This window comes from Acipenser ruthenus, chromosome 33 (assembly GCF_902713425.1).
Source record: "Acipenser ruthenus chromosome 33, fAciRut3.2 maternal haplotype, whole genome shotgun sequence".
NCBI lineage: Eukaryota > Metazoa > Chordata > Actinopteri > Acipenseriformes > Acipenseridae > Acipenser > Acipenser ruthenus.
The window spans coordinates 3,730,968-3,746,736 of NC_081221.1; the positions used below are offsets into that span (position 1 = coordinate 3,730,968).

The window sequence follows — 15,769 nt, forward strand, 5'->3', positions numbered from 1 at the left end:
ATGCTGGCTTTGCACCCTGACCGGTCAAATAAAAAAAAATAAAAAAAAAAATGCAAAAACCAAGCAACTGAAGGCCAATTTGGTCATCCATTATGGGGATTATGAATATCCATCTGTTAATCTCTCCATATTAATTGACTAAATACAACATGCAGGGAGCGAACACATAATGGAATAGGACACTGGTGTATGGCTTGAACACAAACCTTCCACACCCCAGCCCTCTAACCCACTGAGCCACTCATGTCAACATGATCGACAGCTAAAGCCTCTACTTTTTTGCAATGCAGTCCATCGTTCACAATTCGGACCTTGATCACTACAGCAAATCTGGTCTGCATAGTTAATGAGAGATATGTGTGATTTGACAGAAGCCGTCCCTGGTATTATCAGCCAACTGGTTTATCCCTTTGCATGTGAAGGCTTTACAACCTTTAAAATCTTCAATCCATGTTTTTTTTTTGTCCCCTATCCATTCCTGCTTGCTTACCATGTTTCCACTTAGGTGCTGCAGATACCAGGCTTCTTGATGAATGAAGGTAACTCATAGTTCATTAAAAGTATGATATACAGCAGTGTGCAAATATATTTCTGTTCTAATTGTTGTGCTTATGAAATCAAACCACTGGAACTGAAAATCTTAAATTGTCAAAATAGACAAATTAGCGATTGCCTTATTATTATTATTATTATTATTATTATTATTATTATTATTATTATTATTATTATTTATTTCTTAGCAGATGCCCTTATCCAGGGCGACTTACAATTGTTACAAGTTACAATGTCACGTTATTTGAATTGATGATTTTAATAGGCCACACATGCAATCCATTTAAAATAGTAAGAGAAAGGGAACACATACCCACAAATAGTAAAATGCATGAGACTTTTTAGAAGCTGTTTAAGATGCCTAATTAAGCACAAAGTGGTCTAACAGTTTCGCACACAAGTGCCTATTGTTTCTATATCACTGATTACTGAACGACAATTGAAATTCTCAGACCCACAGGTGTTTTCATGCAGGTAGGTATATAAAGGATATAAATAACAAATCTTGAGGTGTTCAGTACATTTGCACACTACTGTATAAGTGGAACAATGATGTTGCTGTTATTTTTTTATGCCGTTTAATACTTTGCATAAACGTAATAACATATTTAACAGAGAATCCCATGTCAGTTAAAAAAAATACTTACACTTAAATTACTGACAATTACTTGTTAGCAAAAACATCCCCCAAACCAGTTAAAAAGCAATTCTGGAAAGCATTGTTTCCCATGTGGGATAACACCATATGCCACTTTGTTGTAGATTTCTATGGATTACAGCAGTAATTAAAACACTGAGAAGGAAAAATTAAACGGCCGATATAATCTATACAATCTATTCCTAAAGCAGCATTAAATCCCGTGGGGCTGAGGATTTGAGGGAATTAATTCTGTATCCATGTTTTTGGAAGCATCAAGACCATATTGTACATGTTTATAAAATATAGCAGACCTTGATATTGATGTGTTACAGCCATCTATAATCAACTGGTTTGCATCAGATATTCTGTATCAGATAGAAATAATGTCACAGAGTAATATACTGCTATATTGTAGTCTCTTTATATCTCTTGTGGAGTGACTATCAGCTTGTTTTGAATAGCACTCTCTATATTCTGTTTTCTGCCAATTATATTAACCAGCATTTTCTAGGAAAGATAAACATCGGCTAAATATCTGTTCGGGCTCCTGCAACGTTGACCACATTGACCGCTACCACTTTGGAATGGCATACGTGGCATGGGGTTCACAAAACAAAAAACATTCAACCCAGTTTCAAACTTTCAAAAAAAAAAGTAATTAACCCTTAACATTCTGTCAAATCTAGGCAAGAATGAAGAACTACTACTGGAATAATGATTGTATCTGTGGTGCTTTGTGAAGTCTTGGCATGAATTATTCAGACACAATGGTGGACTTTTGCTGGATGATCTTATTTCTATCATTTCACATCAGTAGTTGGGCTAAGCTGTTCTCATTTGACCACATGCAATCACTGCCATCAGCTCTTATCTAATGTACAGTAGTCCTATTTTAAATAAACGATTCCAGGTGAAAACTAAACCAAGGCGTTAATAGTTTATGTAAGCACAGTGTATGTGAGGATAAAGATTCCCTGCGCTGTCATTTGGAGATCATGTCAAGATCTTAAAGGTAGACTAGGTAGTGGACAGAAATAAATAATTCTCTCACCCAGATTTCATTCAGTCATTTTGTTTTCCAGTTGTTATACTATGTCAGTTTTTTTTTTAAATCATTAAAAAAAAATGTTGAGCTATATTTTCTCAACCGGAGACCAGTTAAATGTGCTTTTAGTGATCCTCACAAGGGCTATTTTGTGCCGTGAATGTAAGACAAAAGGTAACAGACTGAGACAAATCTGATTATTAGTCTCACCTTCTAAACCTGCGTGAGCTTCCCTGCTGACAGTTCATGATCAGGGATCTCCAACCCTGGTCCTGGAGGGCTGGTGTCCCTCCTGGTTTTTCTTCTATCTGTACACTACATGAATTAATTGGACCAGTTAAGCTCCTAGTTAGTACTTAATTGGTCCAGTTAAGTAATTGAGGGCACAGCTGGAACAAAAACCAGGAGGGACACCGGCCCTCCAGGACCAGGATTGGAGACCCCTGGGCTAGATGATTGGAAATCAAATTGTTTCATTTTTTTAATTATTTTTGTACACTGCAGTTATACCTCCTTTCAATTCCATTATATATACAATACAATATACACAATATATTTTGTTATATATACAATGTCAAACAAGACAAATACATACATATATTAACAATACAGAAAAAACAAACACACAAAATTGCAATCTTGAGTTATCAATATCGAAACCACAACAAAATATCAAACACCATAAACTAAGGGTAATGTAAAAAAGCAATTAAACCTTGAACAAAACAGTTATGGTGGCATTGATTAAGGATAGCAGTGTCGCAGCCTGCAATGGACATCAAATACATACCTGAAACTGAATCAACAAATTAATTATCTTTCAGTAAAGACAAAGTCTGCCAACTGGTGGAGAGATTATTACTGTCTCTGAAGTACCTCAGACGTACAGTTGTTTATATTAGTTGAGCATAATACGTTCATCATATTTTCTTGCAGGGTTATTTATTATCAAAACATTATTTTTGAATACGTCTACATATATTAATTTTATTTATTTTTTTATTATTTTTTTTTTTCTAAATTAAGGTATTTGGGGGAATGTCAGCCTTCATAATTGTCCCATTTCGCTTGTCTCTGTCATGATAGTACACATTCTTATCAGATGGGCATTCTGCCCTGGGGAAATTCCACCCTTGGACCAAACATTGGGGAAACGTGCAATATGTAGTACACACTTTTAAACATATGCTTGATTTATTATGCAAGCATTCTGCCTATATTAAAAGAAGCATCTCCCTGTTTCAAGCCAGCTTCCTCAAAGTGGGCCAAAATGCAGACCAGACAGACTAGCGCTTGGTTAGTGTCACAGTGTGACCAAATCATTGTCTTTTTTTGTATGTTTTTCACATTAGTTTATAGTAATTATGTATTTAATAATTTTCACGTTTGAATTTATATATTTTTGGACTAAGCATGTTTTTATAAAGTAGCATAAACTACATTTTAATGGTGTTGCTATACACTATTTTATTTATCCCTTTCCAAAAATAATCTCTGCTCTTAACTAATAGCCTGTATGTTGTTTTGAGCAAATTATAGATCGTAATAATAGAATAATTCATACTGTGGTATATATTGTGCAACTTTAGGGTTCTTTTAAAGTTTTTAAAAGTCTTAAAAAAAAATACATAAAATTGCTATGCCTTTTTTTCAGCTTTTTGGTGTAGTAAAATATGAAATGCGAAAGTTTAAATCATTGTGTGAAAGGAAGTGTTTGACAGCGCCAATCTTTACACCACAGAAGCACATCGGCTCGGTGTGCAGTACGGGAGTTTTTCTTTTTAATGTGGTGGTGGGAACGCAAAGGGTCTTGTGTAGGGCTAGTTGTTTTAAAATATTAAAAAAAAAAAAAAAAAAAAAGTTCCCCCTTCATCAGGGCCCCCCTTCAGGGTGTTGGGCCCCCTTCAAGGCATTGGGCCCCGGGAAAATTCCCCGTCCTCCCCACTCTCTCGGTGGGCCTGCATGCACACAGACACCATTAACAGCCAAGAATTTAAAGAAGCATCTGGCATAGCAGTGCATGAAATAACTGTACATAGTCATCTAAACAAAGAAGGCTTGTACGCACATAGACCTTGATGTTCAAAAATAAATAAATAAATAATGTCTAGAATGATCTGTTTTGTTAAGGGTGTCAATACTTTCGTCTGCCACTGTATGTGTAACCATGACAACACTCTGATTATGTTTTTGTTTGAAAAGTTACAATCTGAATATAACGTTTGAGTTGCAGCTGTGATAATTTAAACTGTTCTGTTTTATTTGTCTTACTTTTCAGAAGAAAGGTATTTATGACAGAACTTAAACCAGCCACATGATATGAAATACAATCCCACTGTTGGATCTCTTTAATATTTTTTAAATACTTTATATTATATAGTGTATTATATACTAGTATGGATTGTTTGAAGACTTTTGCTTTAAAATAGCGATTTTCAGATATCGGTCTAATCTGGTTTTTACACATTTGTCTATGATCAACCACGCCCCCGTTTGTATTTAAACCCGCCCATGGCGGTTTAGCCTCTCCTCCAATGGGACTGCTGAAAGCGCAGAACGTGTCTGAGCTCATTTCCAGTTTGTCAACTTCAGGAAGGACGTCCCAGTGGAAGTCCCAGCTGTCAAAGGTTTACCAAAACATGGCCAACGTGAACCCGGGTTCGACCAGTTCTAGGGCAGTGGCGATGGCCAGCCACCTGCTTTCCAAACCGACTGTCCGAACACAGCAAGCTCACCTGGGCAGGTCCGTTCTGAAGCTGCGTCGGCAAATGAGCGCTCTGGCAGCTGGTGGATACAGCGGGAATATCAGCTTGGCACTACCCGAAGAAGACAAGCCCAGTGCGGGCAGAGCCCTGGCATCCAGCCGGTCATTGATGCACAGGGACGTTAAAGTCTTTCTGAACGAGTTGGGCGGAGATCCACGGGAAGCTCGATATTGGTTAACTCATTTCCAGAAGTGCAGCGCTTCCCAGTCACCGGCTTTTGCAGTGATGGAGGTAAGCGAGTTTCATTTTGAAATGTAAGAATTCAAGTTACTAAACCCAATACATGTACAGCTTGTTGTTGTACATATATGATGTAGCACAGGCAACGTGTTTCGTTGGCTGTGGCGCAAGATTATGATGACTGTGTTTTGGGTGAGGTTTTCAATCGTTTAGTACAATAGAAATCAGACATGTCATTTTACAGTTAATATAGCCCTTACAAATGGAAAATTTCCTGTATAAAACTAATCCTTTCAAGTAGTAAACAACGTAACGTATATATGTGGTCGCTATGATAATAATGATAGTAATAATGATAATGATACGCTGCAATTAATAGTTTACGTTATTCATTATCATGGGACATAAACATTCTCCAGTTTTCTCCAGTTGGTAGTCTCTCATGACCCCCCCCCCCCCCCCCCCTATAATGTTATCGATATACATCAACATTTAGACTTGTAATGTATAAACATGACTTGCATTTAAAGTTTATATCTCACATAGAAAAATCACATAGATAATTTTTTGGCTTTGGGGTCGTACTTGGTTTGCTTTCACAATGAGCAAGAAATTAAATCTCCATGATCAATTTTATGGCACTGAGAGACGTAAAACTATCAATAATTCCGGAAAATATCGACAACGCACCGATGATGCACGAAGTTGGCGTGACGTCACTAGGTGACCACATACCAGGAACAGAAGAGATATATATGGGTTTGTCACGTTTGAATATTTTAAAATAAAACAAATATTATGAAAGTTAAAAGGATGCCATATTACAATAAAAAGAGAAATCTATTGCCTATAACTGAAAAGAGAGAAACATTCTTCAGCACAGTAGAATGTTATTTGACAAAAAATGGCCTGCTGCATTCCTCTTTAGTGCAGTGAATGAACGGCATTCATTTGGAGTTGCATCTGCAGTTCTGTAGATGTGCAGTACTTGCTGCGTGTGCACTTCACTGTAAAGGGGTGGATTAGAGGAAGCTCTCTGTTTCCATACTACTGGCAAACTGGGGTTGAACTGTTAAAATAGTTGGTAACTGGGGTGGAATCTGTTTAATCCGTTTTAAAACTATTTGTTATCACCATTTCTGAATTATCAATACGGCATCCTGTAACTGATATACACCTAGTGCATAACCAACAGAAGACTTTAAACTGCTAACTGTTAATTGGTTCCACACACGGCTAAATGTCTGGAGGCTGTGGGCTTGACGGGTACAGTACTGGATGTGCAGTCAAACACAATGAAAAATACACTTTGGGGAGAATTCTAATTTTTTATAATGATGTTATTGGAGCCAATTTACAGGGTTACAGTTAGCTGGCACTAGAGCTGTGGAACAAAGTCCATGCTCATCCACTGTGTGACCCTGAGCAAGTCACTTAACCTCCTTGTGCTCCATCTTTTGGGTGAAGATGTTGTTGTGTGTGACTCTGCAGCTGATGCATAGTTCACACCCCCTAGTCTTTAAGTTGCCTTGGATAAAGGTGTCTGCTAAATAAACAAAAAAAAAATTGAACTGAAGAATGACACCCAGCAACATGGAGATTCTGCGTCTGCTTTTTTGTTAGTATGATCTTGGTTAAGGGGACCCCTGCATATTCCTGAAGTGTTTTACTTCAGCTTAATATTAAAGGTGGTTAATACAATCATCCACCGGCTTTTAATATTGGTGACAAAGTCCTCCTATTGGAGAGAGAGAAAAAAAAGAGAAGAAAAAAACAGCCAGAGCCTAAAAGACTTTCAGCTGGCTATAGAAATCAGAAGACGCCATGAGTACATTGAAGTATATACTTGCCCTTTGTCCTCAATCCCCCTTCAACACTAAGCAACTCTACAGAAAGATAACAGGAAGATAACTGCTGGTAACCAAACTGTTTCAGATGATCTCTCTGAGATTTGCCCTTGTGGGCAGCTGTTCTATTTCCTAGATGACCACACTGCCACGCTGTTAAAAGACTAAGGTGATCTAAACAGGATGCTGGCACATGAAGGATGCTTTATAAATGAAATTTGACAATCGCACAATTTGACACTTGACAATCGCTCCTTCAGTGATGAAACATGGTAAGGAAATGGACCCGAGTACCGTAATCTAGGTCATTGTCACACAAAAAGTGGGCTGATTTACATTAACTAGCCCAACCTGTTGATGTAACACTGTCCTGAAAAAAAAAATATATATATATATATATATATATATATAAATAAAAAGTATTATATTTATTTTATTTATTTATTCCCAATTTCCCAATTCATCATTTTATTGGAAACAAAATACCAATATGTTCACTCAGTTTCTCCCACTTCATTAAATGCAAAAACACGGAACAGGAAAGCCTTTTTTTTTTTTTTTAACAGCAAACTTCCTAAAGATGATTAAGTTGGGTTACAGCACAGGCAAAGGAGTAGTTTGGTAGGAGATTGTGCCCAGAGTTGATTAAACTTTGCCTGTTTTTCAGCATTCATTTGCTCAGTGACACTGGTAATGGCAACAAGTTTTGTCCTGGCCGCTGACCCTGCTTTCTTTCCCTCAGGTGGACGAGGAGGTGTTTGGAAGCAAGGATGCAGTTCACAGCCTTGCCTTTGGGCTCTCATTCCTGCAGCGGATGGATATGAAGCCGGTGGTGGTGATGGGGCTTCCAGAGAAGGAGGCCGAAACTCTCTCTAGTGCCAGAACTAGGCTGGTGCAGAACTGCCGGTCCCTCATTGAGGCTCTGCAAGAGAACTCCGTCTCTGTCATGCCTTTCTTCGGTGGGGCGCCACTGCTCCGTGTCGGGGAGACCCCCTCCGCTCCCAGCAGCAGGTTAGCTCTTGAATTTTATACACAATTACAAAATGTAAACCTCTGGTCATAAAAATAGGGTGGTGGACCACCATGGTTATAAATTGATTTTAAAACAGTGTCCAGTTGCCTTTACTCTTTTAATATGTGGTCCATTATCACAAACTGGCTCCTTTTTTCTGCTTAAATGTGTTTTCAGTGTTTTAGTTTTTCTTAATTATTATTCTCAGTAATTTGAATAATAAAGCCCTAAATAATTGCAGCTTGGTTATTTATACCCAGCCTTGGTTAAATTGTCTCTGGATACAGTGTGGTGCAAAGGTCATGATTCCTAATGCTCTCCCGTCTCTGACCTTTGGCAGATGTGAGCGCCCCATTGAAGTGGACGCTGACCTGCTGCAGTGGAGCCTGAACATCGGGAACATTCCTGTCTTGTGTCCAGTGGGGGAGACGGTCAGCGGTCAGTCTGTGCTGCTGGACTCTCTAGCGGTCACTGCCACAATCTCCAAGACACTCAAGCCCCTCAAAGTGATGTTCCTGAACAACACTGGAGGCATCCGCAACAAGAGTCACAAAGTGAGACTGCCCTGATGATCGGTTCTGTCTGCCTGTCGCATTCCTCCATGGGGCGGGGGGGGGGGAGTGGTTATGTTTCCCAGGCCTGTATACAGTTGTAAGAGTTAACACATTTCAAGGGCTATACGTGTCTTCAATGTTTTCTGAAGCAGAACAAAAGTATCGATGAATGTGATAATTTTAAACCTGGTTGACTTCTGACATCTCACTAGATTGCCCAATAAGATCAAAACCAGACCCCAACTAACCTGCAGAGACACTGTTTGTTTTGTGTAGGTTCTGGGGAAGGTGAGCCTGCCTGCGGACATGGAGCTCCTGCAGAGTGCAGACTGGATAAACCCTAAGGACCAGCAGCGGGCCAGGCTCATTGTGGACCTCCTGAATCACATGCCGACAGAGTCCTCCGCCGTCATCACCTCTGCCAGCACCATCCTCGCCGAGCTGTTCAGCCACAAAGGTCACCCACAGCATTAAATAATAAAAAAAAAAATTCTTTCACACAGCAGGATGCCTTTGTCAGGATACAAAAGATAGACCTGATTAGAGTCTTTGTAGTCATTTTTATTATCATTTTTCACTGCCGTACAATGAAAGTTTACAGCCTCGGTACAGTGTCCCGGATGAGAGGAACATTCACTTCCAGTCAGCCAAAGGTTGAGGGAAGGACTGCTTTTCTTGTTTTGAAATCAACATATTAATGACTGGATTTATTTAATACCTGACAATTTTAAATACTTCGGAAAGGCAATTCCGAGTATCGGCACTACTACTGATGTATACCCTAGCCCCCTGTTTTTTCCTGTAGTCAAGTTGTAAGTGTCGAGGTTGCAATTCGTATAACACAGACAAAGAAAAGTGAAGGCAATGGTGTCTGCTTCTAGGATACACTAAGTCTTCTTCCCTGTACTTTGTTTTTCAGGTTCAGGGACCATGTTTAAGAATGCAGAGCCTGTCCGCAGGTGTGTGAGTGTCTATGTATATAAATATATATATATATATATATATATATATATATATATATATATATGTGTATAATAAATCATTTATTTGATTGTATTAAAGCTTTTGGGGCCTGAATAAATATTTCCTCTGTAATAGCTGCATAAACAACTCTGAATTGTGGTTATTCATTAATATACCTAAATGTGAAAGTCAGGACTGGGTGCAGGGCTAGTGTGAGTTTTTGGATTGTATACTGTTACTGTTTTAAATCATTAAACCAGACCTATAGATGTCTGATTTGGGTTTCAGGTACAACAGCCTGGATGAGGTGGATATTGATCGTCTCCTGTCTCTGATCAACAAGTCCTTTGGAAAAAACCTGAAAGGGGATTACATTGTCTCTCTGCAGGAACGGCTGCACTCCATCTATCTCTCTGAATGGTAAAGGCTGCATTTCAAGGTTTAATACCCAGATCGCTGCCTCCTGGTAGATTTCGTCTCTATGTCAGCTTGCAGGTTTTTGTGGGCGCATTTTGAATCCACCGTAAAGCCTTGCATGCTCCCATTCAATCACATACTACAGCTATGGCCAAAAGTTTAGCATCACCCTATAGAATTAATTCATTCTTCTTCATAAAGTCGGATGAAACATGCTGAATAATGTTACGTTAACATATTGAATAACATATACTTACAAACTTACAAATTGAAAAATACAACATTTTGAAATCCAACATGAAATACTGTACCCGTACTATTATTATGGCTTGTGGTAGACTTCTGCAATCTCATGTTGAAACTTCCCTGTGGACCAATGTGGAGGAGTCTTGCTCTGTTGTGCTTTGCAGAGCTGTTTAAAGTGGCCTGGATGACCCTTGTTTACTCTTTGCAGCTACACTGCGGCTGCTATCCTCACGAAGGAGCCAGTGAAGAGTGGGACCCTCTATCTGGACAAGTTTGTGGTGAGCAGCAGCCGGCAGGGCCAGGGTGCAAGTCAGATGCTGTGGGAGTGCATCCAGCAGGAAGTGACCTCACTCTTCTGGAGGTCCCAGGCCTCCAATCGCATCAATCCCTGGTAGGTGCAGCAAAACAGAAAAGATATTTCCACTTTTAAGAAGTCTGTTAATATGGAAGATAGTGGTGGAACTAACCCAGCTTGAAATGTATTTTGGTGGCAAAAATGACCCTGTTTTGTTGTTTTGACCATGTATTAGTTCACATAGCAGAATTCTAAATGACTGTATCAAAAGGATAGCAGACCAGAGGTCAATTTTCAATTCTGTCATAAGGCACAGTGTTTCTCTCCTTTTATTTAATAAGCGATTTGATGTACTTTTGTTTATCAGAAACCTCAAAATGAAAAAGGCTGCACAATTTTTCTAGTTTTTTTTTTTTTTAAATGGTGGATTATGGTTTTTACAGTGAGGAATAAAATGATAGTTTCCACTTGATTGTAATTGACGACTTTATAATTGCTCCTTCAAATCCTGCCAGACGTAAGGCATTGTAGGCAACTGGTGCTGTATTTCTTCCCCCTTGTTTTTTTTTTATCTCCAGGTACTTCAAGCAGTGCGACGGTAGTTTCGTCAAGGGCAAATGGATTGTCTTCTGGTACGGGCTGTCAGACATTCGGGACTCGTACGATCTGGTAGACTATGCCAAGAACATGCCAGAGTCATTTAACATCCCAGCAACAGGAGGTCCGGCTGAACTGATCCTTCCTGAACATTGCGCCAACTGACCACCCCGCTCGCCTGCTGCCCTGCATTTGACTGTGGGGTGGGGTGGGGTGGGGTGGGGTAGAGGAGAGGAGAGGAGAGGAGAGGAGAGACGAGACCTCCACAAAGGACCAAATAAACTACACAGTACAACTTGAGTGCAGGGTTGCCAACTATTTTTACAAAAACCCACCCACTTCTTCCTAAAAACCTGCCCAATCAAGTCACCATTGTAACAAATAGCAAGTACACTATTTGCAATTGTAACTTTGTGTTTTTATGTAATTAATTACCACGGATCCTATTTTAGCCTTTTATTTTAATTGCGGAATAATGTGTTTTATCTTTTTTTTTTTTTTTTTGTGGAAAACTAGGATCCCTGGTAATTACTCAACATTCACCTGAAATAGGAATCAATCATTCTTTTTCTTTATTCAAGTATAACCCTTGAGAACAAATTCTCATCTGCAGTAACACCTGTTTCCAGACTGTGCCTTTAGAAAGTGCTGCGTTTGTAGCCCAAAGTAATACGCTACCCATAATGCAATATACATCATATCCAACGATATTATTGTGACAATGTTTAGCAACAGGGATGTAAACACTAAGGGCTGTGTATCATAAAACTTATTTTGCTTAAAAATATTAATACTTTAAATATTCAAAATATACCCAAATGTAAACCCTGCAGAAAAGCCCTAAATTAGCCCAGAAAGTAGGCACCTCCCCAAAGCCATTTTTTCACAACTGGTTGAGTGGCATTCCTGTCCCGTGTGTGTGTGTGTGTGTCAGCACATACCCATAGTCACCTCCAAAATTATTGGCACCCTTGACAAAGATGAGCAAAAGAGACTGTATAAAATAAATAATACCAATACTGAGCTATATTGTAATTTTCCAACATGTGGAATATATTTGACTTTATTAATGATTCAATGGATTCAACCAAAATTACACATTTCTCAAATTATAAATTTATTTCCCAAAAAAAAAATGAAGTGTCACAATTATTGGCACCCTTGTTTTCAGTACTTTGTGCACCCTCCCCTTGCAAGGATAACGGCACCGAGTCAATTTCTTTAATGTTTAATGAGATTGGAGAACACATTGGGAGGGATCTTAGACCATTCCTCCATACAGAATCTTTCCAGATCCTTGATATCCTTCGGTCTGCGCTTATGGACTGCCCTCTTCAATTGAAACCACAGGTTTTCAATGGGGTTCAAGTCCGAAGACTGAGATGGCCATTGCAAAATGTTGATTTTGTGGTCAATTAACCATTTCTTTGTGGATTTTGATGTGTGCTTGGGGTCATTGTCTTGCCTGAAGATCCACTTGCGGCCAAGTTTCAGCCTCCAGGCAGAGGCAACCAGGTTTTTGGCTAAAATGTCCTGGTACTGGGTAGAGTTCATGATGCCATTGACCTTAACAAGGGCCCCAGGACCAGTGGAAGCAAAACAGCTCCATAACATCAAAGATCCACCACCATATTTTACAGTAGGTATGAGGTTCTTTTCTGCAATACGCATCCTTCTTTTGACACCAAACCCACCGCTGGTGTGCATGGCCAAAGAGCTCTGTTTTCGTCTCATCTGACCATAGCACCAGGTTCCAATCGAAGTGCTACTGCCCTTTAGCAAACTCCAGGTGCTTACGTTTGTTGTTTGCTCTCAATAAAGGCTTTTTTCTGGCAACCCTTCCAAATAGCCTATTGGCATGGAGGTGGCATCTAATTGTAGATTTGGAGACTTGGTGACCCCAAGATACAACCAAGTTCTGTAATTCTCCAACTGTGGCCCTTGGATTTCCCTTTGCCTCCCGAACCATCTGCCTCACTGTGCGTGGGGGCAAGATACACTTGCGTCCTCTACCAGGCAAGTTTACCACTGTTCCAGTGGTTTTGAACTTCTTAATTATTGCCCTAATAATGGTAAGTGGTATATTTAGTTTTTTAGCTATTGTTTTGTACCCATTGCCTGATTTATGAAAGTCAACAACCATTTGTCTCTTTTCATGTGTGAGTTCTTTGCCTTTTCCCATGGTGATGGATGACAAATGGATTTCATATGCGTGTTACCTTATTTTTATACCCCAGTGAAACGGGAAGTCATGGAAGGCCACAATACAGTTCCTTAAGACTGAGATGAACTTAAAGAAGTAGAATGTTAATGCAGATTTTATTTTATTTAAAAGAATCTTTAGGGGTGCCAATAATTCTGACACTTATCTTTTTGAGAAAAAATGTTTTTACTTGTAATAAAAAACTTTTTTCTCTGAGCAATTGTATTAGAATAAAAGAATATGGTTTTCCGATATATTTGAGCATAAAATACAGCTCATTACCTGTGGTGTTTATTTTATTCAGTCTTTTTTGCTCATCTTTATCAAGGGTGCCAATAATTTTGGAGGTGACTGTGTGTGTGTGTGTATATATATATATATATATACACATACATATATATATATATATATATATATGTATGTGTGTATATGTATGTATATATATATATATATATATATATATATATATATATATATATATATATATATTATTATTTATTTATTAGCAGACGCCCTTATCCAGGGCGACTTACAATTGTTACAAGATATCACATTATACATTATTTTACATTATACAGATATCACCTTATTTTACATACAATTACCCATTTATACAGTTGGGTTTTTACTGGAGCAATCTAGGTAAAGTACCTTGCTCAAGGGTACAACAGCAGTGTCCCCCACCTGGGATTGAACCCACAACCCTCCGGTCAAGAGTCCAGAGCCCTAACCACTGCTCCACACTGCTGCTGCTGTATATCTATAATTTGGGAGATAGGTGTGTCTGTGTGGAGGGGTTTGAGCAGGTGCTCTGTGGTACATGTCCAGCCATACAGGTACTCCAATTGGTAATGTGCCTTTTAATTCTAGAAAACGCCTGTGGGACTTGTAGTACCATTTGCGCCGATATTAAAACTGGATAGAGATGCTGTACTGGAAAGTTTGACTTGTAAAGGACTGCAGCTGCATTCTGTTCATTTTTGTTTTTATCCCCAATTGAAAATGTTGGTTTGAATCTGAACTGAATTAAAACAGCAAGTGATGTAGCACACAGGGAAGAGGAGCACGGCACGGATTGACACCAAGGAGTGTGGTATATGAATTAGAAGGCTTTTACGTGTACTTTTGAGAACTCTGAAATTGTGTTTGAATCTTTGGATGGATGGGCTTATCACAACCAAATCTGTTCTGGTTCAACCCTTGCATCCAGACAAACGTGATGTACCAGCTGTTTTTCAAAGATTCTGTGTTTGCAGAGTGACTAACTTGTATGTTGCTGAATCATCCGCTTAGATTTGCTGGGCGGTAAGTCTGCAGCAACGTACCACAGAAGTTCATTGGTTTAAGTCTGAACTGTTCATGTACTGCAATTGTATTAAACCAGAGTTACAAAACCTGCTTTTTTTTTAACATACAGAATTAGTTGTTGCAATGTTTTGTATAGTGAAGACTATAGCACTAAAACACTGTAACCCCCCACAAAAAAAAAACCAACCTTAAAACTAAACTGAATACGTCATTGCAGAAGATACGCAGTTTGTTCACCATTAAGCTGGCTATGGACCATACTAGGATTACTCTGGCAAGAGTGTTGGAGTACGGTACATGTCTGATCATGTTTGCAGGAATCCAGTTTAAATGATCTTTTCATTTATAGGCTTTTTTTTTTTTTTGCAGATGGTTAAACATTTATATCTGAGCATTACTAAAAAAGGGTTTTTAACTGTGGGAATAGCTCTGTATACAGATTCTATTTATTTCTATTACTATTAGTAGCTGTAATGTTTATGCAAAAGTTTAATAGGATGCTGTTGACAAAGTGTGTTTATTGGGTTACATTGAGAAAATCCAAGGTAAGTTTAAAACATGGTGCAACAGTTAAAACAAACCAAATAAATAGCATTTAGAGGTATAGCGAGCAACTAAGTGCTAAATCATTTGTGACAAAGGCAAAAAAAGATGTTTTAAAATACAGAACCTTTTTTAAAACAGCAGCAGATTGAAATACTGATCTTTAACATTTTAGAGTCTGCCTGGAACAGATATAGAATCCAAAGACGAGTAGGTTTCTTTATATAGGCAGATACTTGAGAGTAGGTCTGAGAATCTTTCTAATAATAACCAGCTTTAATGTATGGTAGGGGGGTTCGGTTGCTCACACGTCTGCAAAAAAGGTCATCTGGTCCGATGCTCTTTTTAAACCCCGCTTTCAATACTGAGTGGGTGTGAATCCACTTTGCAAGCTGCTGTTTTAAACTATTAACCTGCTTGATGGTTGAGCATGAGTTAAGCTCCCCCACAATTAAATGAGTTTCTGTACAGCGTGGTCTTAAAATGTTCTAAGAATTGTTGTAGGAACAAGCCAGAAGCCTAGTCCCGCTCAAGACATTTTCCATTAAAGGTGCAACAACCATAGCTCTAGCAAAGAGCGTATTCAATCGTTCAACTTGCTT

The 15,769-nt window shown here is 38.8% G+C and overlaps 1 protein-coding gene across 1 annotated transcript; it reads left to right on the forward strand.

Annotated features, from left to right (window-relative positions):
* The first annotated feature begins 4,778 nt into the window (after nt 1–4,778).
* On the forward strand, nt 4,779–13,664 carry nags (N-acetylglutamate synthase). Its single transcript, XM_034055848.3, has 8 exons — nt 4,779–5,233; nt 7,772–8,040; nt 8,382–8,595; nt 8,872–9,052; nt 9,515–9,554; nt 9,847–9,978; nt 10,430–10,612; nt 11,095–13,664. The coding sequence occupies exons 1-8, from the start codon at nt 4,877–4,879 to the stop codon at nt 11,276–11,278; spliced, it is 1,560 nt and encodes a 519-aa protein (XP_033911739.3). The 5' UTR covers nt 4,779–4,876; the 3' UTR covers nt 11,279–13,664.
* The last annotated feature ends 2,105 nt before the right edge of the window (nt 13,665–15,769 follow it).